We start from the raw sequence: 24851 nt of genomic DNA on the forward strand, positions 1-24851 counted from the left end.
TGCTTGGACAGTTACAAAGCAGAATTTTTTCTTTTTTTTTGTAGCGTTTCTTGGTGGTGATCTTCTCATGGTCTGCATTTCTGTAACAGCCTCCTGTTTCTGGCAATAGGGTTCGCTTATGGCCCACTTGTAAAAAACTGCTGGGGCATAGCAGGGTGGTGGAAGGTATTTTCATTACGGAGCATGCATGGCAAATGACCGCATTTTCACAGAATCATAGGATAGTTTGGGTTGGAAAGGCCCTTAAAGATCATCTAGTGTCAACCATGCGCACTGGACCAGGTTGCTTAAAGTCCCATCCAGCCTGGCCTCGATTATTTCCCGGGTTGGGGCACGCTCAACTTCTCTGGGCAACCTGTTTCAGTGCCTCACCACCCGCACAGCACTGAATTTCTCCCCAATACCCAACTTCAGCCTGTCCCCCAGCGGGGTGCTGGGGAAGCAGCTGCGAGCCCCCAGCCCCTCCGGCCCTGCCCCGGCTCCTTCTCCGCCGGCTCCCAGGCACCGCGGCCGAGGCGAGCGGGGCGCGCAGGGCGCGGAGCCGGGCACACTCGCTGAGCGGCCTCAATGGCTTCTCCACGCTGGATTTTTGAAGTTCAAGAGCGAAGCGGATCGCGGAGGCGAGCGCAGACCGAGGTGTGGGACAGGCGCTCCGCTCCGGTCCCTCCCCGCCGGCTGCAGCGCACTCGGGTGCCCCGGGCGCCACACCGCCTTCTCCTCATCCGCGACACGGAGCCCCGCGCCCAGCCCGGACACCGCCGGCGGGGACAGCGCCGGACGCCGGGCGGGAGGCGGAGCGGCGCCCGCAGGGCTCAGCCGGTGCCCGTGCCCGGTGCGCGGCACCGATCCGCTCCCGGCCCCGCCCGCGCGCCCCGTGACGTCAGCCGTGACGCAGGGGGGCGGTGCTGGCGGCCCGCGTGGGCGCTGACGCGGCGGCGGCGGGCGGGCCGGCGGCAGGTGAGGCGCGGCGAGCGGGGCAGCCCCGGGTGGGTGCCCCGAGCTGATGGCTGAGAGCGGATCCTGTGCCCGGGGCTCGGCCGAGGAGTCTCGGCCCGGCCTGGGCTCGGCTTTCCCTTCCGGCCGGTCCCCGACGGGTCTCCAGGCCCAGCCTGGGCACCCAGGCCCTGCAGGGGATCCAGCACTGACAGCCGGGCCCAGCCGGGGTGGCCAGGCCCAGGCGGCTCCGTCGGTCCTGTGGAGGGCTGGGGGAGGTTTTTGGCCCAGGTGGGCAGGAGCAGCTCACTTACGAGGAGATACGGTGAGAGCTGGGCCTGTTCAGTCTGGAGAAGACTGAGAGGGGATCTCATCAATGCATATAAGTATTTTAAAGGCGGGTGCAAGAGGATGGTACCAGGCCCTTTTTGGTGGCGCCCAGTGACAGGATGAGGAACAATGGTCATAAACTAAAACACAAGAAGTTCCACCTCGACGTGAGGAAGAACTTCTTTACGTTGAGGGTAGCAGAGCGCTGAACAGGCTGCCCAGGGATGCCTCGGTGTCTCCTTCCCTGGAGACATTCAAAACCCACCTGGATGTGTTCCTGTGTCACCTGCTCCAGGTGACCCTGCTTTGGCAGGGGGTTGGACTGGACCAGAGGTCCTTTCCAACCCTAACAATTCTGCCATTCTGTTTGGTGAATTTGGGGTGCTGCAGATAATGTGGAAAGGGGACAAGCAATGGATCTTGTGCCTTAGTGTGTGGTTGCTTGGGCAGTGAATGCTTGGGCTGCCCTGTGTACAGCCAGTCCAGGCCAGAGAGGTCTGGCTTTGAGGTGGTGCTGCTGGCTCCTGGCTATGCAAGCTACTGTGCTTATTTTGAGCAAGAGTATTCATTAAAGAGAAAGCGGAGAGGAAATTATCACAAGGATGAGCATATCTGAAGAAAGCATGACATAAACACTCAGGGTGGTCTGATACAGCAGCCAAAGGCACACTCAGCTGTAGCCAGACCTCCTGGCCTTGCCTCCCTTCCCCACTGTGGCACTGACACACACCCTGATACAGTGGGCCTGGTGGCCCTGGCTGTCGCTGGCGCCTGTGCTGCAGCAGCCCATCACTATGTGCGCGTGTGGGAGGCAGGAGGACGTGTCTGGTTCCTCTGGCAGCATTTTCGTGGTTGCTCTTTGTCCCATGTGTGTGATGGAGATGCTGTCCAGGCAGGATCTGGTCTGGGCTCTTGGAGAACTGCCTCCTGCAGTCTGAGTGAGGTGTAGATAATATATGTCTAGACAGTGACAGATTTTGGGATCCAGCTCTGACTCTCGTCATGCTACAGTGATACTTTGCATGTTACTCCTGCTCTGCTTTAATTTCCCCATCTGTGAAATGAGTGGCCTCTGACAGAATGACTGAGAAAACAAATTGGCATAAACCAGCACACACTTGCAAGATTTAATCATAAATCTTGACCAGCAAATGCCTGGCCCTTGACGTTCCCTGTTCCCTCATGGTTCACCCTCAATGGGTCTCTAATCTTACCACCAAGAATGCAGTGTTAATGCATTTTCAGCTTATTGCTGGGGGATGAGAATGTTTTATGGGAGGGCAAAGTTTGTTGGCCACTTCAGTTTTGCCCTTTGCTTTCTCAGGCACAGTGGAGCTTATGAAGGCCGAGCAAAGAGCTGGATGGTATTTTGTGTGAGCAGAGACAAGTGGCATCCAGACGTGGGGAACTGCAGAGACAGGTAACAAGGGAGCATGATACCTTTGAAAAAGATAGGGCAGGAAATGGGACTGGTTCTTGTAGTGCTACAGCCACTGCCTTAATTTCAGCTGTGTTTGGTTTTAATCACTGGACTGATTAAATAGTGATAGAAATAATGACAGATAAACTGTTTTAACTTTGTAGAGGCTTGTAATTAAGATTTATAGGGGTGACCAGAGTAAATGACTACCAAATATCTCTGAGAAAACAGCTTCTATTTCTCTGGAAACTGAAGACAATTTTTATTGTAAAACTCGTGGAGGATATTTTGAAAGCCATTTCTTATAATGTGGGGGTTATCCAAAATAGAAGCCCTTAATATGGGTTTTGTTGCTAATCTACCTTAGTTGTGTTTTTAATATTGCAAGTAAATCTTTCAACAGTGAGAGTACTTTTTAAATTTTTTTTTTTTGTCCTTGAGAGAATCTCCTCTTGCTAAGAAAACCATGGCTTGTCAGCAAGGAGCTTTATTAAAAGGCAAAGCCTTGTCATGCCTTGCCTATTTATATGAGACTTTTAGACTCCTGGAGACAAAGCACAGGCCAAGAAAGGAAACTGTGTCCTTATGAGTTCGTAGAAAGAGATTCTTTTCTGCTGGCTAGTCACTATGTCGTTGCTCTCTCTCTTTTGTGTTTCACTCTATCTGAACATAAATCAGCAGCAATGTTATAGAGTGTTACAGCAGCTCTCTGTGGAGGACAAACAGAAACAATCACAGTATTATAAAGCTCAGGGTAGCCTGCAAACACTGTATAAAACAATGAAATTTGTCCTGGAAATAAGTCTGAGGTGTAATCCCCAGCAAAGAGACAAGTTACCAATTTGAGGATATAGTGTATGGTGCCTTTTGAGCTTGATTTGTTTATTGTGGTCTGGGTTTTAAAAGACAGTGTACCTGTGGGCAGAGTCAATCTCACACAAGTCTGGTGTGCTTTAAACTTCCTATGATGAGACATGTGAATGATGGTCTTGGGTTTTTTACACCTGAATGCATCAGATCTTGGTTCAGTTCCTGACTTGGTCACAGTACTGCTGCGTGACCTTGGTCAAATCATATCTTGTGAAATGGAGGCAGCTTTTCTGCCTTCCTGTTTAGATGGCAAACATCACAGGGCAGGGACTGTGCCTTATTGTCTTTTGCCATAAGACCGTAATGTCATGTGGGACTCCTGGTAGCTACTGAGGTGTAAATAGAATAAGTGCCTGGATAAGCAAAAAATGTTTGAGACTTGCATGCTGTTTGCTTCTCCCATCTATGACCTGTTTGTAGACATGGCTGTGAAATGAGCTGTGAAATTAACTGGTCAGAATGAAATACTTCATAGCATGGCCTTCAAGCAGCACATCACCTACCCACCTTGCCCTGGAAAGTGACAGGATTAAAGTTATAAGAGTTCTTAAAACTGTGAAAGGAGCGGGGAGAAAACCAGGAAGGGGATTATCCCACATTGGGTACCCTTTGGAGATGGGAGTGAAGAAAAAGATGGACAACTTCTGAAAAGGTTCAGGCTTCTTGATTTTCATAGTTATTCTTGCCAGGCATCCTCTGCAGCCAGCACGTGCCTCCCACTGCAGCTGTCTCTTGTGCCAGCACAGAAGCAGGGCCTGGTGCATCGCTGTGCCGGGTGCTCACAGCGGGCGCTGGCTGGTGAGGGTTTTAGGGGAGCACATTGAGAGGCTGGTGTTCACATTGCAGAAACACAGCCAGGGAGGTTGACTCGCCTGTGCCCTTGTTTTGCCCTCTGATCTGCTGTGTGCTATCCAGGCAGTGCCCCAACCCTGCTTGACACCAGCTGAGATCTGCAGAGCATTTGCCAAAGGTCTTTAGAGAACATTCCCAAAGCATCCTCAGTTGTCCTCTGGCAGTCACTTGTGAGAGCTCAATGGGCTGTTCCTCCTGTTACAGTTGTGTTCTTCCTAGGTGAACTAGCATGCAGCCCTGAGGTAAAATGTGGCCAGTGAATGCATCCCTCTGAATGTCCTTGGGAGCAGATTTCTTTTGTCTGAGTTCATTCAGTCACCAGGTCACCATGAAACTCTCGGCTACAGTAAAACTTCTAAAAATTGCATTTATAATTGGTCCATTTCTGAGTTCCTGACGTGCATGTCTTCCTCTCCCAGCAGCCTGTGCTCCTGTGGTGTATAAGCCACACCATCTGTGGCCCTAGAGAGAAAAGACTGAAAGTTTCTCTCAGTGCACTTCACAGGTGGGGCTGGTTCTGATGTGTGGGTACTTGGGACCATTCATATCCCATTCCAAGACCTTTCCTGGCTGTCATAGGGTATGCCTGAGGTGCTTTGGTTCCTGCTGCTGTCCACATGCAAAAAGGGGTTGACCAGTATGTTAAGCTTTCATGTATCTCTACAGGGCATGCCATCCATCATCGGGTGGGAAAAATCCTTTCCAGGACAGGCCAGCTTTGATTCTCTGGCCTTAACCTGATTTCTTTTTCTCAAGGAATATGAATGAAGGGACAAGATAGGTCTGACAGGAATGATGTTGGCACAGTTGTCCTCAAGGGGAGTTTCCAGTGGGGATAGCCTCCTCCAGCCTGTGCATGTGAGTGACCTGGGATGGCTAGAGAAACACTGAAGTTTCATGCTTTGTTTTAGTTGCAGGTAGGAAGATGAGTCCAAAAATTACAACAGAGCTGCTGAAGCAACTGCGGCAGGTGATGAAGAATCCCAAGTATGTCCAGGAGCCTGTCCAAGCCTACATAGTGCCCTCTGGAGATGCCCACCAGGTATGGATGGATGCATTATGGGAATGGTCACACTTTCCTTCCCTGCAAAAAATAAAAGCCAGGTGTAACTAAAATCATCCTTTGTTCACTCGCTTTAATGGTGCTAGCATAAAATTCTGGGTAACCTGAGAAATATCAGATTGGAAAGCATTTCTGGGGTCTGTTCGGGAGACTGAGGTTTTTATCTTCTTGTAACAAATCAAAGTGCATGTTCCACCAACTGCTTTTCATCAGATTGTGTTCAGGGAGCTTACACTGCAGAAAAGGGATCTTGCCAGGGCACTTGCTGTGCCCATGCTGGCTATTGGGAAGATGGGGTTTACTCGAGGTGGAACAGGTCTTATCTGGGCTTGACTTTCCCCAGTAGCACCTCCTGATCAATACATACTCTCAAGCAAGGTAGCAAAGGTTTAGTTGCAGAGCTTTCTCTTTGCTTCATTCATTTCTTGGTGGAATTTGTTGCCTTATGCTAGACCCTTTCAGATCCCACAAGGAGGAGTCTTTGGAGGGGCAGGGAAGGAACAGGCCACAGTGACACTTCCCTTTCCATGCTGCTCTGCATCATGTTCTATGCACCAAAGACAGGAGGGAAGTCTGGCCCCAGGGTGGTAACCCATGACAGTAATTGTGCTGCTTCCACTGTTAGAATTTTGTAGTCCGTGACATAAATTTTAAATTGCTCAACTGCCTTTTACCTCCCCTGCTTGCTCATGTGCATGTTTCACTCTTCTATTCACTCTTTTAGGAGACCCAAGAACTGCTGAGGGTTTTTCCTTCCTCAGCCATTTTCAGGAAACAAAAGACCTGAAGCTTTACTGGCTCACACCCAAAGCTCCCTTTTACCCCAGGGTGCACAAGAGCAAAATGCAACTGAATCAGAACCTTTGCCCTTGACTTGGCACTGGGGTGAGCCAGGTCCAGACTTGCCTGTGCCCTGGGACCATATGTGCAGCATCGTGTTTCCTCATAGGGAGGTCCAAACTTGGGCAGGTAGGGGGAAGGCGTTTTCTGCAGCTGCTATTGTCTGCTGCATTCCTGCCTCAAGCTGCCTCTGTCCGTATATAACTCTGGTTTCATTTCACTAGACATTAAATGCTGTCATGTGAGTTGAAGAATGTGACCCTCAGGACTTCTGAGTTTTTCTGTTGCTTTCTTTTCCTTGACAGAGTGCAGTTAAGCAGAGAACCCCATGTTGCTATTTCCTGCCAGGCGAGTTGGTCAGGTTTCTCTGCAGAGGGAATCTATCTGAATGGAAACGATTACTAAAAACTGCCGATTCTGGTGCCTCCTGAATAGCTGGTGCAGGATTTTTTTCTGTGAGGGTTGGGAATTGAGGCAGTTTCTGCCAATGACAGAAACCTGTTGATCCCAGAACAGCCTTACTGATTCCAGGTAAATTGTGATGACCTGTGATTTGAAAACTTCTCCATGGTCCACGCAAGGGTTTGTTTCCTGTGTGCAAACAAGAACTTTACAGCTCTGCAGTCAGATTTTGCTCTTAGGCAGCTCCCTCCATGACTCAGAATAATTATAGCCAAGCGTTTGGTGGCCTAAGCCATTTTTTCCCCACAGCCCAAACAAGCTATGTATTGCTGTCCTTGCTTCTCTCGGCTATTCCTGAGGCTGTCCTGGCATCCACATCACAGAACTTGTCAACAAATAGGGCTTTCCATCCTGTGGTGTTGCCACAGGGTTTAGATTGGGGGAAGCTTTATTCGTTTCTGGGTTGCAAAGGAACCCCTGGATTGGACTGATGCTGATATACCCTGATGCTGCAACTTGCTGACTAATTTCTCTTTGTAACATTGGGAATGTTGATGAGCTGTGATTTCTGTGATGCTTTTAATATTGGTTTTCCTGCAATTTCCTAGATTATCATACTGCCAGGAGTCTTGCTACCAGTTGTATCCTTTGCTTTCCATGTTTAGTTGTATAAGAAACTGAAAGACTTGCAGAGCTTCTCAAACACAGCTGGCTCTGACTCAGGCTTAACCAAGGCTGCCTTGGATTTGTGGCTCTTGCACTCAGCCTTGGATGTTGGCTGGCTGCTTTAATCTTTGAAATTTTTGATGCTGGTGATAAGAAGTCAGAGAAACAGACTCTTTCCTTGGGGACATGCGTGGTCCAGAGGCTGATGAGAAAGGAGGACAGTCCCAGCCAAAAGTGGAATGAAGCCCAAAGAGTCTCACTTCTTTTCATGCATGCTGGGTGTCTACAGGTGCCCAAGGATCATGAAGGGATGAAAAGCCATGTTTTTGGGAATGAGGCACCTAAGCCCTTTGTGGTTTGGTTAAAAATGTCTGTCAGAGGGATGTTGCAGTGGTAAAAAGCAGGATCCATTTTTATGTTGAGTCAGTGTGTGTTTACATTGAATCTGGAGTTTGTCCATATGGGACTATTCAGAGATTGGAAGAGCTGCTTCTTAATGGGAGTGAATGATGTTTGGATTAGAACTTGGGTTTGGAGCCAGGCACAGCTTAACTGTGGCTGGCTTCACCCTCCAGGCCTTTGAGGCCTCCAGACTCAAAACAAATTTTGTCAGGTTTGGCTGGTTTGCCACATGAAGAAAGCACCTGTCCAGCTTAGGGCCCCGTGTTTGGCTTGGCAGAGGTGCTGTCTTCTGCTCAGGGCTGGCTCCTCTAACACACACTTGTGCTGAGCTGAGGAATCAGCCGAATTATAAAGCAAGAGATGGTTTGTGCACAGGTTGCTCTGACCTGTTCCAGATCTTACCAATGCAGTTAGGTTTCTGGCAGTGAATACCTCCCTCTCTCCAGGTACGCAGCAATGTTTGTTCTTTAATGACACCAGTGTTGTGCCTCTAAGGGTAGCCAGATGCAGTTTGCATTGCTGATCTTGGTTGACATTAGGCTAGAATGAGCTTCAACATGTTTACAGCACAACCATGCAGGCTCTGGGGATAAGCAGCACTGATTTTTTGGGGGTTCTTCCTGGCTTAGCTGAGGGGTTTTTGTGATGTAGCCCCCAGTTTTGTCTGTGTGACTGACAGGTGTGGTGAAAGGACTGAGGAAGGCCAGGTTGAAGGCCGTCAGAGCTGCAAGACAAGCCCCAGGGAAATACCTTGTTCTCACTGTGCTGTGGTCTGTGCTTTGTGTGGCATACACAGGTGTTTCCCATGTAATTTTAGCTTGTGCAAAACATGGGGTCATCTTTGCACAGTGGGGGTTCCTGCATGGAATAGAACAGGTGCGTGTGCAAGAATTCAGACTGACAGATGAATGAACTGTCTTTCCCTCCAGATCCCTGATACTCCCTTTTAAAGCCCTTCTGCCTCATTGTAAGCTCTTAAAACACTCCCTGGATTTGTCTGTGAATGGGACAGCATGAGGTATGTCCATGCAGTCAAGGTCTTTGCTAATTTGGGTCAACTTTTACCAGATCTAAAACTGATACACTTCTTTTCCTTTTGTGTTTTTTAAAAATTGTTTTCATCCATTTCACTCTTCTGTGGTATTAACCCATGCTATGAATGTGAGGTTGCTTGTCTGCACAAGGAAACTAGTCTGTAGTCTCTGCTGTGTTGGTCAAGAGAAATGGAAAAGAAATCGCTCGTCTGATCTGAGATGCACTTAAATGATGTGATCCATGATGGGAAATTTCCAGTATCTCCTTCAGGCACTGGACCCTGGGAGATGGTGTCCCACCTTCAAGCTGGGAAATGTAGGGGAGGGGAGTCATAGCAGTCTAGGAAATGTTGGAATGAGGAATCCTCAGGTCCAGCATCGCTCTTGCCTTTGTGTTCTCTCCTGCTGCTCTGAGACAGGCAGTGGGTGATGCCTTAACAGGACTCCTAGAAACAGAGACTAGACAGGAGTAAGGGAATAAAAGTAGGTATTTATTTGAAAGGCCTTCAAAGGTACACCCTGGGGAGCCTGAAGCTATTCTCAAAATGGGCCCCAAGATGGACAACAGGTCATGAGTTCTTCACCCTTTTATAGGTTTGGTTCATTTGCATATCAGGGTTAATTCTCCAATTAAAGCTTCAGTTTTCCCCTCAGCTTACCCTCGCTTTAGAGGCTCTTTGGTTTATACTTTTGGCCTAGGAAAGTCTTGGTGTCCTTGGAAAGCAAATCCAGAGAGGCTTTGTTATGTCTATGTAGCATGAGAGAGTAGAAATTAACAGGCTACAAGAAACTTTCAGAGTTACACACTAAGCATTGTAGAATTTGAAAAATATAAAAGTTAAAACCTAAGGCATCATGGGGAAACAGATGCTTGATTCTGTTCCCTCAACAACTTTGTCCTCTGTCTGCTGATGCCTTTGTCATTATTGGTGACAATGTGCTGTGTGGGGCTGAGGGATCCACTCCATCAGCTAGAGCTGTGCTGAGGGCAGTCCTCCCTTCCCAAGGTGGGTATCCCAGCCTCCCTCCTCCTGCTGAGCGTGTCACAGCCCTGTGGGGCTGGACAAGAAAAGGCACAGGAAACTAACTGGGTCATAGAGGAGGGCACGCATGGTCTCCATATCCCCCTCCTTTCTGCCAGCTTTCACTAGTGTTTGGATAAAATAGAGGATTTCTTTGGACTGTATACCAGAAATCTTCCTTGGCAACTGGGAGCAAAACCCACTCAATGAGATCCTCTTTTGGGCTGTGAGATTTACTGTCCCAAGGTTCAGCTTCAAGATGTTAGTGGGGGATGGTTGGTTGGCTTCTCCCAGGAAGGAAGAGACATGGCTGTTGCAGAAGGGATTTGATCATGGCGTGATTTGGAGCAGAAATAAAGGGTTGGTCCCAGGTGCTGTAATTTGTGCTGCTCACTCCCTCACTCCTGTGCTTTGAACCCTCTGTCTTCTTTAGAACAGTGAAGAGTAACAGATTTGAAAGGAGTATTTTTTTAACAATCAGGTGATTCTATCACAGTAGAGACTAAAACCACCTGAGAATCGGGCTGTGATTTCTTAGCTCAGTTCCCAAGATGTTTCTTTTGCCCCAGCACAGCTGGGTGCAGAGACACTTTATGGGCAGAGAAACAGACTTGTTTTTCAGACCATTTGTAAGGTACAAATCCAGGGGTTTTGCAGCTCACACGTCAGTGCTGTCAGCCTGGATTAAGCTGATTTGCTGATTTGCACTAGTTCATTAACAGGCCTACTCAGCAGTTCTGACCTACAAACTTGCGAGAATGGAATCCCATAAAAAAGGCATGTGGGCCATGTGAAGGTACAGTTGTTCTTTTAGTTTTGGCAGTTCCTGTTAATATCAGGTGTCTGTGCATTCTCAGGCTCTTCTACAACATTCTGAAAAGATGTGTCCAGAAGCACAGGTTTGGGATGAAGATGGACTAATAGCCTTTGATTCCCTCTCATCCATCAAACCATGGTCTGGTGGTTTTGGCTGTAGTCGATTTTGAGTAGGCAAGGAAGAAGTGAGAGGATCAGTATCTATTTATGAGAGGTCCCAAGGGTTAAATTTTTTACAGTCTTACCACCTTGATGATTTTCTTTCAATGTCACAATTGCAGAAAAAAAAGTCTTAAAGGAATTCTTATAAATGCCAGTGAGGGGACTTCACTGGAGATAGTCAATTTTACAGATTTTAGGTGCTGATTACTCTGGTCTCCGAGATCGGGGGGTGCTTCTGGTTTCCCTTCCCTTCACATTGCAGACCTGATTTATTTGTTGCCCAAAGGGGAGGCTGAGTGTGAAATAAACGTCTGCAAACCCTGAAGCACTTCAGTGTTTACAGATATTTGTGGGAGAAAAGTGCTGCAGCTTAAAAAAACCCCACCAGTTGAACATAAATACAGTATAATCACAGTGGAGTAGAGCCCAGGAATTTTTAACTCATTTTGTTCTCTCTGTGGTGTCCTTTAGGAGAAAAAGCTTATCAAAGTATTTGTCATCAGCTGATTGTTTTTTTTCCCTGCTGCTATAAATAATTGCTGCCTCTTTTGTTTTCTAGAGCGAGTACATTGCACCCTGTGATTGCAGAAGGGCATTCATCTCTGGATTTGATGGCTCTGCAGGTACCTTTCCAGAACTTGGGTTCTTGCATAATTCTCCTCTAAAGAAACAGTTCCATTCATGGCATAGAGGCAGGATGGAAAAGAAAATCTATCCAGCTTGTTTGGACTGTTTTATTCCCATTTCAGCATCTGCAGAATAGTGTCTTGGCTACCCGCTGGAATTATGTAATATCAGCGGAATAATAAGTTTTCAGAAAATGTTCAACCCCTAAATGAACCTCTCATAAAGTAAAATCCTGTTAACTCTTTAATGTGGTGCTTGTAACCTGTGGTCATTTCTTTTGATGTGCAGCCAGTATGAACAGATTTTTACGTTGCCCGTTCGGGCTGGGTGAGTAGTGGATGGACTTTAGCTGGCCTTTCTGTTTAAACAGAGCCAGGGCCAGAAACTCTGCATTTGGAAAATGCACTGTGGAAAAGTTTGCTTATCTTGCCGAGACAGGATGTTTTCTTGGCTGTAGGATGGGTCTGTGTTTCAAGAGACCTAGTTTTTACCCTAGCTGTACCCTAAGCTGTGCAAATTACTCTGCTCTGTGATTGTTGGAAAGTCACTTCAGTCTACTGAAGTTTTTTTGCCCTCTAATTGTATATCAGTTTAATAAATACTGATACCTCTGTTTGGAGGGTCTATTCATCAGTTCCTATGAGGTCTGGGACCTCATTTGGAAGGTGATAAATCCAGGGCTGTGGGCTGCTGTTAATGGCTCACATGAATCCTGTACTAATTTTGCCCTTTCTGTGTGACTTCTTCATAACCTTCCTCTCTAATTTGTGCCCTTGTTATGTACTTGGAAGGTCTGTTCCCAGCCTAATGCTCAGCAAATCAGTGAGGTTTCACACAGGGACTCACCTTGTGTTTCTTGCTTCATCTTTTCAGGCTGAAGCAACTTAAAATGGGGTTGGTGTTGGGAGAATTTGGTAGAAGACAATGAGTTAATAATTGGAAACTCTGCTCTGCTAATCTGGGCATCAGTTTTTGGTGACAGAGAGTATGGTCAAGATGCAGTCTCCAAAGACTTGGATTCACTTTCAGTTTGTGCCATGGTTTGTTCTGTTTTATATTGTCAAGGGCAAGGCAGCTTGAGTGCCTTGCTGGGGTGTCACTGCTCCTCAGCTGTCTGCTTGCATCCCTCCATCTGGAGTCAGTGGAATGGGACAGACAATGAAACCAGCAGAAGTTTGTAGTCATGTTTCCTGTTCAGCCATCTCTGCTAGAGTTGTAACATTTGGGAAAGGGGTGCAGCTGACAGCTGGGAGTGACACCCATGTCTGCAGGCTGGTATCAGCTGATTCTTGTGGGTGGCCAGAGCCCAGGCTTCCTCCCCAAAAGAGTTTGGGATGGAGTTCAGGGATGTACAGTATGTGTCTTACTGTGACAAGAGCCAAGTGGAGACCACAGTCTCTGTTACAGTGTGTTTGGAAAGCCCCATTTACCCAGTTCCACTGTCTGGCTGAGATTTGCTTAAGTTGAGTTCATCTGAGGCAGTTCATTAAGGTGCATCTGTGTGCATACTGTCTCCAACAGGATTTAGAAGGTCACAGTGCAGAGGCAACAGTGAATGTCTCCACTGAAACAGGAATAGCTTTTGAACAGTGATCAGAGGTGCCTTTTAGGGAATTGGGGTGAATTTCAAACACTGTCCCTGCTGTCTGTGTCTCTGCATGGTGGCAGCCCAGCCTGAATCACCCCTCCTTTCTGCCTCCCTGCCTAGGTACCGCCATAGTCACTGAGCAGCACGCAGCCATGTGGACTGATGGACGCTACTTCCTGCAAGCTGCACATCAAATGGATAACAACTGGACACTCATGAAAATGGGTATGCAGGAGCCTGGGATACTTCTCCACTGATCAGTGGAGAACAGTCCCTTTGCACATGTACGGCTTCAGCCCTAGGGATATATCCCATCATGCAGGGACTTAGGGACATCTTGGATACATTGCTTCTGCTTTAGTGTCCTGTGAAGACTCTTGTCTGTGGGTCTAAACATTCATTAGTAGATATATCTGATGTATTAGCTTGGACGTTTTGTATAGTGTTGGAATGTTTCAATGTGACTACTTATTTGAACTTTTTCTTTTAAATCCTTGAAGGTCTGAAAGATACACCAACTCAGGAGGATTGGCTAGTGAGTGTCCTCCCAGAAGGCTCGAAGGTGGGAGTGGACCCTTTCATTATTCCAGCGGGTTGGTTTTAGTCTATGTTTTTAACTCTGGGTTGGGCAACTAGATTTTGCTTCCTTGCTTCTCTGGCTGAGCTGTTGTGTGGTGATGTGCAGCTAACCATGTTTCAGATGTAGTGGTGGTTAAACTGTTACGCAAAACAGGTTAGATTTTGGTTTAGCTATGTATCACAAGAGTTCCACAGCAGTACATTGACTCCAAAACACAAGGGATGAAACTTGCTTTCTAGGCTTGCAGTGACTTTACCTGAAAAGCAGAATCCTGATCACCAATTTTTGTCTGTGCTTTGGCTTGTCACGGGCACTTCAGTACAAAGGTGCTGAATGCCTTGGCCAGCATGTGAGCAAGAACACCCAGGCAAAATTCATGCTGCTACTCCTGCTTGGTGGTCTTGGGATCTCTGCAGCGTTCCCTATAGGAAGCACAGGGAGAGGTATCATTTATATCATAGTATCCATCTATTCATGCTTCAAATCATGAGGCCCAGTGCAAAGGTCACTGGAGGCTAGGGGAGATATTTGTTTGTTCAGATGGACTAAGAACCTGTCTCATGGCTGTGTGGAAGCAACTCTCATCTTGTCTAGCTTCAATCTAGCATGGTTCTGCACTGGGGGAGAGGACACCCTTAGGGCAGCTTCTGCCATGGCTTCTTCCAGAGACTTCTGTCTCCCAGCTGGAGCAGTTCTTCTTCAGCTCAAGGATGAGGCTACAGGACTGTGAGGTTCTGTACCTGCCGCTGGCTGTTGTGGCGTGTTTGTGGAACTGTAACTGCAGTAAAAGCAAAGTAATTTTGCTTTCTTTTTTGAGGGAATGGGAATAAAGCGGGGCTGGAAGGAAAGGAGAAGACTCTGATTCTTGAGTTTGACCTCTGTGAACATATGTTGTTGAACATACGTGTGTTCCTTAAAGCCACCACTCCTGACTTTCTTCCCTTTGGCAGACCAGTGGAAGAGAATGTCCAAAGTCTTGAGAAGTGCTGGCCACGACCTTGTGCCTGTCAAAGAAAACCTGATTGATACAATCTGGACAGATTGTCCTCAACGCCCCTGCAAGCCTCTCATCACGCTTGACCTGAGTTACACAGGTGAGAGGCTTAACTCCCAACAGACATGGGTTGTTCCTATTGCCCTATCCCCTTTTGCTTTTCTCTTACAAAGGAGAGAGAAAAACAGTACTGCAGCACAATGTGGTCTCTGTGAATAGGTCAAGAAGGTGATCAAACCTTAGCTAATGAGCCCTCTATCCTCAAAACTTCAAATAACCATTTGCTAGAAGTTAGGTAACTTCAAAACAAATCCATGGGCATCTAGAGGGCAGCTCCTTTGAGATAGTTCATATCAGTTACTAGAAAGGAGTGAGGAGCACAAGCACAGTATGTTGGTCTGTATTTACTTCATTATCCCCTGCAAAGTTAGGCACTGAAGCTTTTCCTGTTGTGTTTTGCAGGGGTCAGCTGGAGAGACAAAATTGTAGCCCTCCGTTCAAAAATGGCTGAGAGGAAAGTCATGTGGTTTGTGGTAACGGCCTTGGATGAAGTAGCATGTAAGTCTTTGCATCTCCTTTCTCAGTTCTTTCTACAAAATAAATGTTCTTCCTGCCTTGGAAAGGAAGAGCCATGCCAGGGTGAGAGGCACTTATGACAGCATGTTCGTTAGACATCAGTTAACTTCTTATCAAGTACAGTGGTGGTAACAGGTCACAAACAGCAAGCCTGTATTTCTGCACCGTGCCTCATTACACCAGTGCAGCTCCTGAGTATAATTTTGGCCCAGGAAATGTAGCAAACCACCACCTTTGTAAAACAGCCCAGGCAAAGGGAGAGGAAGGTCATGTATAAAGCCTGAGGCAGCGTGATGGAAAAAAAAAGACCTGTGAGATATTCTGGCTGTAAAATATCCCGATGCTGCCTCACCCATTGGAAAGATGGAGACTGTTTTCTGCTGTGCAGTCTGGGCTATAAACAAAGCAGTGCAACATGTGGCTTTGTATACATAAGGCAAGGGTGGGGTTCACCGCATTCACAGTAATCTTCCTAATTGTCACTACTTCTTAAGTCAGTCTCTACCTCTCCTGTGTTCAGCCAATGCTTTGGTTAAAACAAGTATGTCAGGGCTCAACTTGTTTTTCCAGATCATTTCAACCCAGGGTCTCACTAGAGTCCCCTCTGTGTTTGGGGCCCCAGGATGGCTGGGTCTCCACATGCTGGCTCCCAGCCCAGTGTGTAGGAAAGGAGAATGGCCAGAAACAGCAGTGGTTTCCCCAGCACTGCTGTTCCTAGTACTGCGTGTCCTTTTTGCAGAAATCACCAGTGCATGGACTGCTGTAGGGGGAGTGTAACACTGGCAGGGTGTGAGTGCTGCTCATGCCTGTGCCCCATGTCTGATCTGGAAAGGTAGAAATGGAGGTGGTGTTTTCCTCACTCCAGCACTGCCAGCACAATGTCCCTGGCACTGGCTGAAGCCAGCTCGATGAGGTCTGTGGGCTCTCCTGGATCTGGGACACTGAGCAAAGAGCTTGTTTTGTGAAAGAAGTACTTCTGAGAGTGGTGAATATGACTCCTCCCTGGGGAGGCCTGCATGAGCAGAGATTGTATGTCTCACGTTTTCAGGAGCATCTCCAATTAAATTAATGATAAATTGGTGCCCTGAGGTGGTTTCAGATTAAATGTCTCCAGCAAAGTGAAGCTTGGTTATGAATCAAGAGTGTTAAGATGAACCAGAGAAGGTCATGAGACAAGCTCATTTTTGAGTGCCTGGTTGATTTCTTATCCTAAAGGGGGAAGGGGAGAAGTTGTGTTTTAATTTAATCTAATTCAATTCACTGTAATAAACTCCAGACAAGTTCCTGGGGACAGAAAAAGAGCCACAAAGGAGATTGTTGCCTTCTTACTGCATTGGGAATTGACTGAGCGAGGAAGTTTGTACCCATGCAGTAAAAAGTTCTTTGTGGCTCTTTCCTGCATTCAAGTGACCTACTCATTCCCTGGGGAGAATTAAGCTCTATTTTTACTTTCATGGCAGAATTTGCAGTTCGATGAATACAGTGCTGGGTTGTAATTTAGGACATGTTGGTTCTTTTCCCAGCTGTCCTGCTGGCTGGCCTTATTGGCTTGAGTAACTCATTTCAGCTAATTGGATACCCTGGAGTTTTTATTTGACCCTAAAATCAGAATTTTAGAGGTGCTGAACATCTACTTCCCCTCTTGACTTTGTCTGGAGTTGTGTTGGATAAAATCTTTGTGAAAAATAGCTGTACAGTCTGAATCTGAGATATTGGAGGTGCCCAAATGAGAGGCCTTTTTGGGGTATTTTAGTCTCGCCTATTGTGTCTTCCTCTTACCTCAAATGTCAAAAGGATTGGAATGAAATGATAGTTTGTAACCTTGAAGGTTTCTGGCTGTTAAGGAGTGAGCTTTTATTGCGTTGCACAGACCAGAAAGGGCAGACACTACTTTTTGTACACGTGTCCTTGTCTTTCCTTGCCTGTACCTGCTTTTTTCCAAGCCAGCCCTCCTTTAGAAGTTAAACACCAGGGAGTGTTCATACTGTGGTTGTGGTGCCATCTCCTGGCAAAAATTTAGGATTGCCGGGAATGCAGCAGGCTGTGGGACAGCTGGGTGGGAGCTGGACCCACGGCCTGCACCCGTGACATCTCATTACTTGCCTGTGTTTTTGTGAGATTATTTTTGGCTTTCTCTAATGTTGCAGAAGATGAACCAGGACTGTGATTCTTGGTGTTCTTATTTTCCAGGGCTTTTCAACCTTCGAGGCTCTGATGTTGAGTACAATCCAGTGTTTTTCGCATACGCTGTCATAGGAATGAACACAATCAGGTGCTTGTATTCCCTTCTTCTGTTCCCCAAGACACATTTTTCTGGAGGAGAGCTGTTCTAGCAAAGTATTTGTCTTTTCAAAACGCCTACACTTGGGTACTTCAGTGTCCTTTCTGAGCACTTTTGTCTTCAACATTAGTTACTCTCCTTCCCTGATCAGAGCTCTGCTGCACTCCTCAGCATCTTGGCTGACTTGCTGGGTGACCCTGGGCATGATGGCTGAGCCCTCTGTCTGTCACCCTGAGGTAATGTGTAGGGCCTGTGGAGCTCTGGGTGAAATGTGGGTAAGAGCTGAGCCTGGCCTGGACATTACAAACTTTAGGCAAAAGTCTAATTGCTGAGTCACTTCAAAACTGCAGGACTGTGCAGGAAAGTTTCAGGGCTGGCTTATGACAGAAGGCTTCTTTCCTGCCCCATATATTGAGCCTCAGCAAGCACAGTTCTTTTAGATGCACCTGTAAGCTGCTGCCTAGATCCATCTAAGGTAAATCCTGGCTGGGTGAGTGAGTACAGGTTGTGTGTGAGGGTTGAGCTGAACTTTTCAACTCAGTGAAAGTGAGAGCAATGTGATACTTAGAACTACAGTAGCTTTTCTGTTTTCAGATGTTGCCCTTAAAAATTAGAGTGTGGCTGTTGTTTTCCTCTGTTACTTTCCTGTTTCAAGCACAGTGATGGGATGTAGCCATTTTGCATGTGTCATACAAATAGAAATCCTGTCAGCTCTTTCCTCTTACTGGGGTAGCACATCTTAATTTCATTTAAGCTGTGTGCAAGCCACAGGTTTGCACACAGGTTAAAATGACATAGGACAAAGTAGAGTGTATAATTCACAATTTCCTTTCTCCCTGAAATGTTGCCAGAATGTTTTTTCCTTCCCTCCTTTACTCCAACCAGTTTCAGATGTGGTCTCACCTATTTGTTCTCTCCAATTTTTTCTCAGGCTCTTCATTGATGGTGACCGGATGATGGACCCACCTGTGAGGGAGCACTTACAGCTTGACTCCACCCTGGAGCCTGAGTTCAAAATCCAGGTGATGCCCTACGGATCTATCCTGTCGGAGCTGCAGGCTGTTGGTGCAGGCTTCTCACCCAAGGAGAAAGTGTGGCTCAGTGACAAAGCCAGCTATGCTCTGACTGAGGCCATTCCCAAGGTCAGTGGCCCTAGCAAGGGAAAATACTTTTCTCTGCTTGTCGTGGTTAGGAAGGGTGTTAATGAGGGCAGCTGGCCTCAGTTTCCCCTCTGCAAAGCCCAATGCAGGCTGGAGCTTGTGCAGAAGGGATCCAGCCATGCTGAGGTATTGAGGGGTTGTTAATCCTGGGGTTGCTCCTGCTGGAGCTGCCCTTCCAACTCGCTAAGCCGATTTATCCAAAGAATTGTCAGCTTAAGATAAAACAAGTACAGTGAGAGAGGGGAGGGAAGAGGCAGCAGGGTGAACTCAGGTCATTCTGCCCACGGGTGGAGCATTAGCTTCATGTGGACAAGCAGCAAGAACTGGAAACTTGCAGAAATTGAAGCAGGAAAGTTGAGCAGGACTTCTGGGAGGGTACATTTGGCTTGATCTGAGTGTCCGAAGGTGGTTGCCCTTACTTAGTTCAGTGACTTGAGGATATCAGGCAATATGTGATGTCTTTTACTGAAGGCTGGAGGGACAAGATGACAGAGTTTTTGTAGCAGGGAACCCTGTGAGGACGCAGATAAGGTGCAGGCACTGGTTGTCCATGCACTAAGTACATCTGCCGAGGGACAGTTGTAGCATCAGAATAATTTGTGTACACCCATACTTGCTATATCTTGCTACCCTTTTGAACTTGGCTGAATAGGACTCCCCCTGTCCACCTAATATTCTAATAGCCATGAAAGAAGATACTTGGGGAAGGACACAGCAGCTTTGGACAAATAAGCTGGTTTCCATACATCTTAGGTACATCTCTTGTTTGCTAGAGCTCACATTCTCTGGAATACCATCCAGTTACAGTGATGTCTAGTAACTAACAGATACTGTGAGTAAATATACAGTTTTTTTGTCCCTGTCCAGGGTTAAATCTTCAGACACCATCAATCCATTTCTAGGCCTAGTACAGAATACTGACAGCATAGTGGCTGTGAAGCATTCAGGATGAATTGTTGCTCTTTTGACTTCAGAGTAGGGAGTCCCTTGCTGTAGTCGTAATCAATGGTTTATCCCCAGTTTGGTTAAGTTGCTGTAGTTGATTTATGTAGAGTATCCATATGGAGAAGTACAGAAGGTGTGACCTAGGTAAAGGAATAAAATGAGTTAGAGTGACATTATTTACCCTGCAAGCACTGGAAGTTTTGGCTGATATTGAGTCACTACAGTGCTGCATGCCCTCTGTATGCAATGGGGAGAGTCCCTGTTTTGAGGAGCTCTGTGCAATAGAAAGCAGGCAAGGAAGACTGAAATGTCTTGATTAAAAGCCATTTAGTGAGTCACTGAAAGAGCCAGTTTTCCTAGTTCCTCCCTGGCTCTCCACCACTTCAAAGCACTCCAGGCCAGTTGCTCAGCTGGTGTGAAGAACACCAGTGCTGGAAGTCCATCTAGTGTCTGTCTCCATCAGAGCCAAATATTGACACTGGCAAAAATCCATTCCATTATTAAACACAGATCTGCAAACGCTTTATAGATTTGTTTACAGCTGCATGTAAATATACTTTTCACAGAAGATTAATAGTACTTACCAGTATCTATGAAAGGCAAGCCAACCTAAGAATCTGACTATTTATCCTGACTGATAAAAGGACTTTTCTGACTTTCTTGTGGCTTTTTCTGTAATTTAGTTTCTGCGTTATGTGGTGTCATTGTTTTGCTGTTTTTAAGAATTTGGAAATTGTAAGCCTGTAGGATTTATGTGAAATTAGTCTTTGCAGAGTGTCTACGGGGCCTTTCCTTGAATTTGAGTGATTCTTTGTATGCTGATGCATTTGAAGTAGGAAACAACATGTTGCTTGGGCTGTGCTTCTGTAGGTGCTCATCCCATCTCCTGATCTATAATGGGTAGAGCAAAGAACTGTGGGGCAAAGGACTTAGTTCTTCTTCCTTCTTCTGATGCCAAGTGTGACAAGATTTGAGCAAGTCACTTCAGCTGGTGAATTTCTGAAGATGTGCTGAAACCAGCCAAGCATTCCTGCTAATCTAATGGCAGGTGGTGTTTGAGGAAGTATGCAGTGGTAAGGGATCAGTTACTAGTTCTTAATGCAGGGTCACCCCATCCAAGCACAGGAAAGCTTTGTCTCAAACCACTGATGTAAGCTCCTTTCAGAACTGGCAGCATGTAAAGCTGAGCTCTGCAAAGGCCTTTCACGTTTTTTGGGGCCTCAATGTGTTTATCAGAGCTGCTGATCATTAACAGTGGTGACGCTCAGTACTTGGTACCTGGGCTGGGTACCCTTTGCTCCTTGCTACTTGAGGGTGACTGTCAGGTAACAAGTCAAGGTGGCTTTTAGGTCTGTTTCCACAGCCTAAGTTCCACCATAGCATCTGGAAGTAGTGCTTCTCATTGGCCTCTGGGCCTTCAGTGTCCATCAACAACAGGAAACCTATGGCTCAGACACTGATATAGATCTCTGGTATTTGGGAGATCCAGGTCTTCACCCTGCTTCATGACAAGCTGTTATTTAGTTCTTTGGATTTCCCTATGGCTGTTCTTCCTTCAGTCAGGGACTGTTTTTCCTCTCTATTCCCCAGTGCACTTAGCTGACTATTGGCAACCAGCATCTCACAGTGCTGAAGGTTGAGAGGGGCTGCCAAAGTACAAATTGTGGCCAGGCTGAGTTATTAAATCTGTAGGATTATGTAGTCTGACTAATCCACAAGTAATCCCTGTCCTTCTGCTGCAGGCTTACAGATACCTCACCCCATATACCCCCATCTGCATTGCAAAAGCTGTGAAGAACGCAGCGGAAACAGAAGGCATGAGAAGAGCACACGTAAGTGAAGCCTTGAGTGTCTCCTTGCACATGGCAACAGGTTTGCTTTACCTTTAGGGAAAGAAATAATGTTTTCCTTTCAGTTTTTAATGCTTTGGATAAAAAGCAAATAAGAATTTGGATGGCAGGATAAAAAAGGCTTTTTTTTCAGACATCTGCTGTTGAAGCAGATTTTTTGCTTGTTTTGCATTCCCTTGAAGAACAACATTTGCAATAGTGTGAGGAAACAGCCTTGCTCTGTGGGAAGACTGTGCAGACTTGAGAAGTGTTTTTTGGAGTGTGGGCCCTTAAAGGGATGTTCTTTCCCTTTTGCTAGTTCTGTTGTCTTTGTCAGTGGAGTCTTCAAATTGTTATCACTTGAATAAACACAGCCTAAAGAACACAGAAATTCTTCGACACATGGTGCAAAACACAGGCCAAGATGTTCAGAAGCAGCCAGTGTCCTCAAAGCACTCTTTTAGTCTTGTCATCATGACACTGGAAATGAGGCTTCCATGAAATGATTTCCCAGGAAGCTTCATAGTTTCAAGCAAAGAAGCTGTCTGTGAAACAGGTTCGTGGTGGGGCTGAACTTGTCTCTTGTTTATTTCCAGTTAGTTTTCAAGCAGCAGTTTTCACAATAAGAGAAAAGTGCCAGTTGAAGCAGGGCTTGTCCCATATTTTCTGCAGCTTCCTGGGAACCAGTACTTTCTATTTCAGTGCTTTTCTCTCCCTGTTAGTTAAGGGGAAGTAAAAATAGTTGTACTGAGGCACTTTGTCACCTGCCACCTGAGGACAAAATTGTGCCTTGCTCTTGTACACATCTCCTGCTTCTTGCCCCTGCATGCTGCAAACATGTAGAAAAAAAATGAAAATAAATGAAAAAAAATAAGGCAAGAGAGCCAGAAGCTGTGTGACAGAGACTGTGTGGTGGCCGTGTGCCCAAAGGACATGTTCCCCTGTTACATCAGCAGATGTGTCCTGTGGTTGCCTTCTGTGATCTGAGATCCAAGATCTTGGCTGTTAAAGCAAAATTGTCTTGAAAGTCATGTGTGGGGTAAAGCCAGTACTTCAGACAGTAAGATATGTCCCAGCAGTAATTATTAACATTCATTTAACTCTCCAGATACTTTTTCAGTGTTTATATAAATTACAGGGTGCAAAACCTGAAAATACCTCTTGGATCATCTCTTAGTTTGTGTTTCTGAAACTTACAGGTTGAATTCTTTTGCATCAAAACCTGTTTATACTGAGGCTTGATAAACCTTTCTTCTTCTCAATTCCCTTTTCTTGTGCCTATTTCAACGTAGATTAAAGATGCTGTTGCCCTGTGTGAGCTCTTTAACTGGCTGGAAAAGGAGGTATTGTATAATTTTTTTTTTAATTTGGAGGCTCTATTGCTGTGTAAAATTCTTCATTGGCATAAGCATTTTGCAAGTCTTTATAGTGCCTTTGCTGAAAGTGGGGAAACAATTGGGGGTTTATCTGGTGGTTTGTGGTTTTTTGCAAGGATTTCAATCATGCTTTCATCCAAGGCTGAATTAATTTTTTTGAAAACATATTCCCATTTATTTTACACAGACCAAAGCTCAAACAAGTGAGAAATGACCTGAGCAGGCTTAGTGTAGTGTTAATGCTATCTTGTGCTGGTTTGCTAGTGTAAATAATAAAATAACATTCAGTTTCATACAATACTTTGGAATTATTCTCATGATAATCAGCATTGTCTGCCATTATGAACAAATTTGGTACTTATGAATGGGAGGTGCAGTGAAAATGGGATAAAAACAAATTACTTGTGTATTCACTGGGTTAGAAGTACACAGTGGATGTGCAGAGTGCCAAGTGTTACACAGCACCTTACTGAGCTATGCTACTGCATGTCTGAGTCTATTGACTTTATTTTTGGAGAGGGCTTGATGACTTCCAGAAGGTGCCTTTTTACATGTCTGAGTATCTCAAGAAGTCAACCTCAGGGATTATGAAACCTTGCTCTTGCCCTGCTTCGCCTGTTTTCCAGTCCAGGGGAAGTTGGGTCACAGGTTTGAATTTATCAAATGCCTAAAGTAAAGTTTAACACACTTTGTTTTTTCTGCAACTGCTTCCATTCCCATTTAAAAGCATAAAATTTCTAATAGCATGGGCTGTTGAAGAGAGCTATTTAAGCTTAGTGTAACCTGACTGTGAAGAGAATTGCCTTGTGAGATGTTACCTCTGCACATCCCAGTGAAGTTAGTACTGCCCTAACTGCTCCCTAGTCAGGGTTCAGCAACCCTTCTGTGACAGTCTCCACTTCCTTCTCAAGTGCCCTCCACGGTATTGCTGGGTTTGTTTGTCATTACTGAGGAATGAGGACAGAAAACCTGGAAAGAAGCCACTTCCAGACTGGGTTTCATACTGCCCAGACAAGGCCCAGTGCTTAAGCATATAGCATTTTCTTTGCTTGTCGCTGCACTAATCCAGCCCACGTCTTTGTCCACCAGGTTCCAAAGGGAACAGTGACAGAAATAATTGCTGCAGACAAAGCAGAGGAGTTCCGCAGGTAAAAAGTGAATCTACTCTGGGGAGGTTTTCTGGGTGGCATTTTTTATCCGTTGCTTTTATTTTATTCTTTAAAAATGCATCTCACTTGCAGATATATTTTACCTGAGGACAAACCTATACTAATGGATTTCCTTGAAAACTTGAAAGAGTTGGGAAGAATTGGGTCTCTTGGGAGATACAAGTCCCAGCCCACTGGATCCTATCCACTTTCCTTTTGAGATAGCAATGACGAGTGCTGCAAGTTAGGACACTTTAATACAAGACAGTTGCTTCCTTTCCACAGAGAAATTTATGTAAGAAATCTCTTCTGATAGAGAAAGAACACCATTTGTTTTGAGAGTTACTCCCATGTGTGCATCAGCAGGACCTCTAAAATGCCTTTGAGTAAATAAGTAACAACGCAGAAATTGTTCATTACATCTCTTCCTGGGTGGTTTGGGTGGTGAATTTTCTGCTTATAAGGAAGAGTAGCTCTGGAAAACAGGTCTTCACATGGCTGGGAGAAGAGGGCTTCAAATTGTACATTTCTTCTACCCTAATTTGCTTGCCCAGGTGCTGTCAAGACCAAGGGGAAGGCTAAGGTGATGTGAAATTGAGGATGGGGCACTCCAGGTGCCCTAGGTGCCTGTTGTGCTCCTCTCACTTGTGCTGTAGTGATCACAATCTTTTCTTTCAGTCAGCAGAAAGACTTTGTTGAATTGAGTTTTGCTACCATATCAAGCACAGGTCCAAATGGAGCCATCATTCACTACAAGTAAGAGAAACACAGCTTCCCCTTGCATCCCTCAGCAAACATAGTTGGAATGAGCTGTCTCTCTTCTTCATGGAGTCACAACAAAGTACTCCAGGGAGATGTTGCTTGCTATCTTTCTTTACTCCACACTTACTAAATAAAGATCTTTCCCTGCTGGCAGCATGCATGTATTATGATGC

At 46.0% G+C, this 24851-nt stretch overlaps 1 protein-coding gene across 4 annotated transcripts in view; it reads left to right on the plus strand.

Annotated features, from left to right (window-relative positions):
* The first annotated feature begins 910 nt into the window (after positions 1–910).
* XPNPEP1 (X-prolyl aminopeptidase 1) overlaps positions 911–24851 on the plus strand; it is a 31570-nt gene continuing 7629 nt past the window's right edge. Inside the window, exons 1-14 of one of the 4 annotated variants that reach the window (XM_048311537.1) lie at positions 915–957; positions 2588–2683; positions 5317–5447; positions 11372–11435; positions 13148–13252; positions 13528–13620; positions 14558–14701; positions 15064–15159; positions 17368–17449; positions 18390–18600; positions 21306–21395; positions 22685–22735; positions 23858–23916; positions 24595–24672. In XM_048311537.1, coding sequence (XP_048167494.1) covers positions 5331–5447; positions 11372–11435; positions 13148–13252; positions 13528–13620; positions 14558–14701; positions 15064–15159; positions 17368–17449; positions 18390–18600; positions 21306–21395; positions 22685–22735; positions 23858–23916; positions 24595–24672 — 1190 coding nt within the window. In that variant the 5' untranslated portion in view covers positions 915–957; positions 2588–2683; positions 5317–5330. Of the gene's footprint in view, positions 958–1067; positions 1259–2587; positions 2684–5316; positions 5448–11371; positions 11436–13147; positions 13253–13527; positions 13621–14557; positions 14702–15063; positions 15160–17367; positions 17450–18389; positions 18601–21305; positions 21396–22684; positions 22736–23857; positions 23917–24594; positions 24673–24851 lie in introns of those variants that run through there. The other 3 variants (XM_048311536.1, XM_048311539.1, XM_048311538.1) reach the window with 3 other exon arrangements.

The sequence above is a fragment of the Corvus hawaiiensis genome, chromosome 8 (assembly GCF_020740725.1).
Source record: "Corvus hawaiiensis isolate bCorHaw1 chromosome 8, bCorHaw1.pri.cur, whole genome shotgun sequence".
In the NCBI taxonomy this organism is placed as follows: domain Eukaryota; kingdom Metazoa; phylum Chordata; class Aves; order Passeriformes; family Corvidae; genus Corvus; species Corvus hawaiiensis.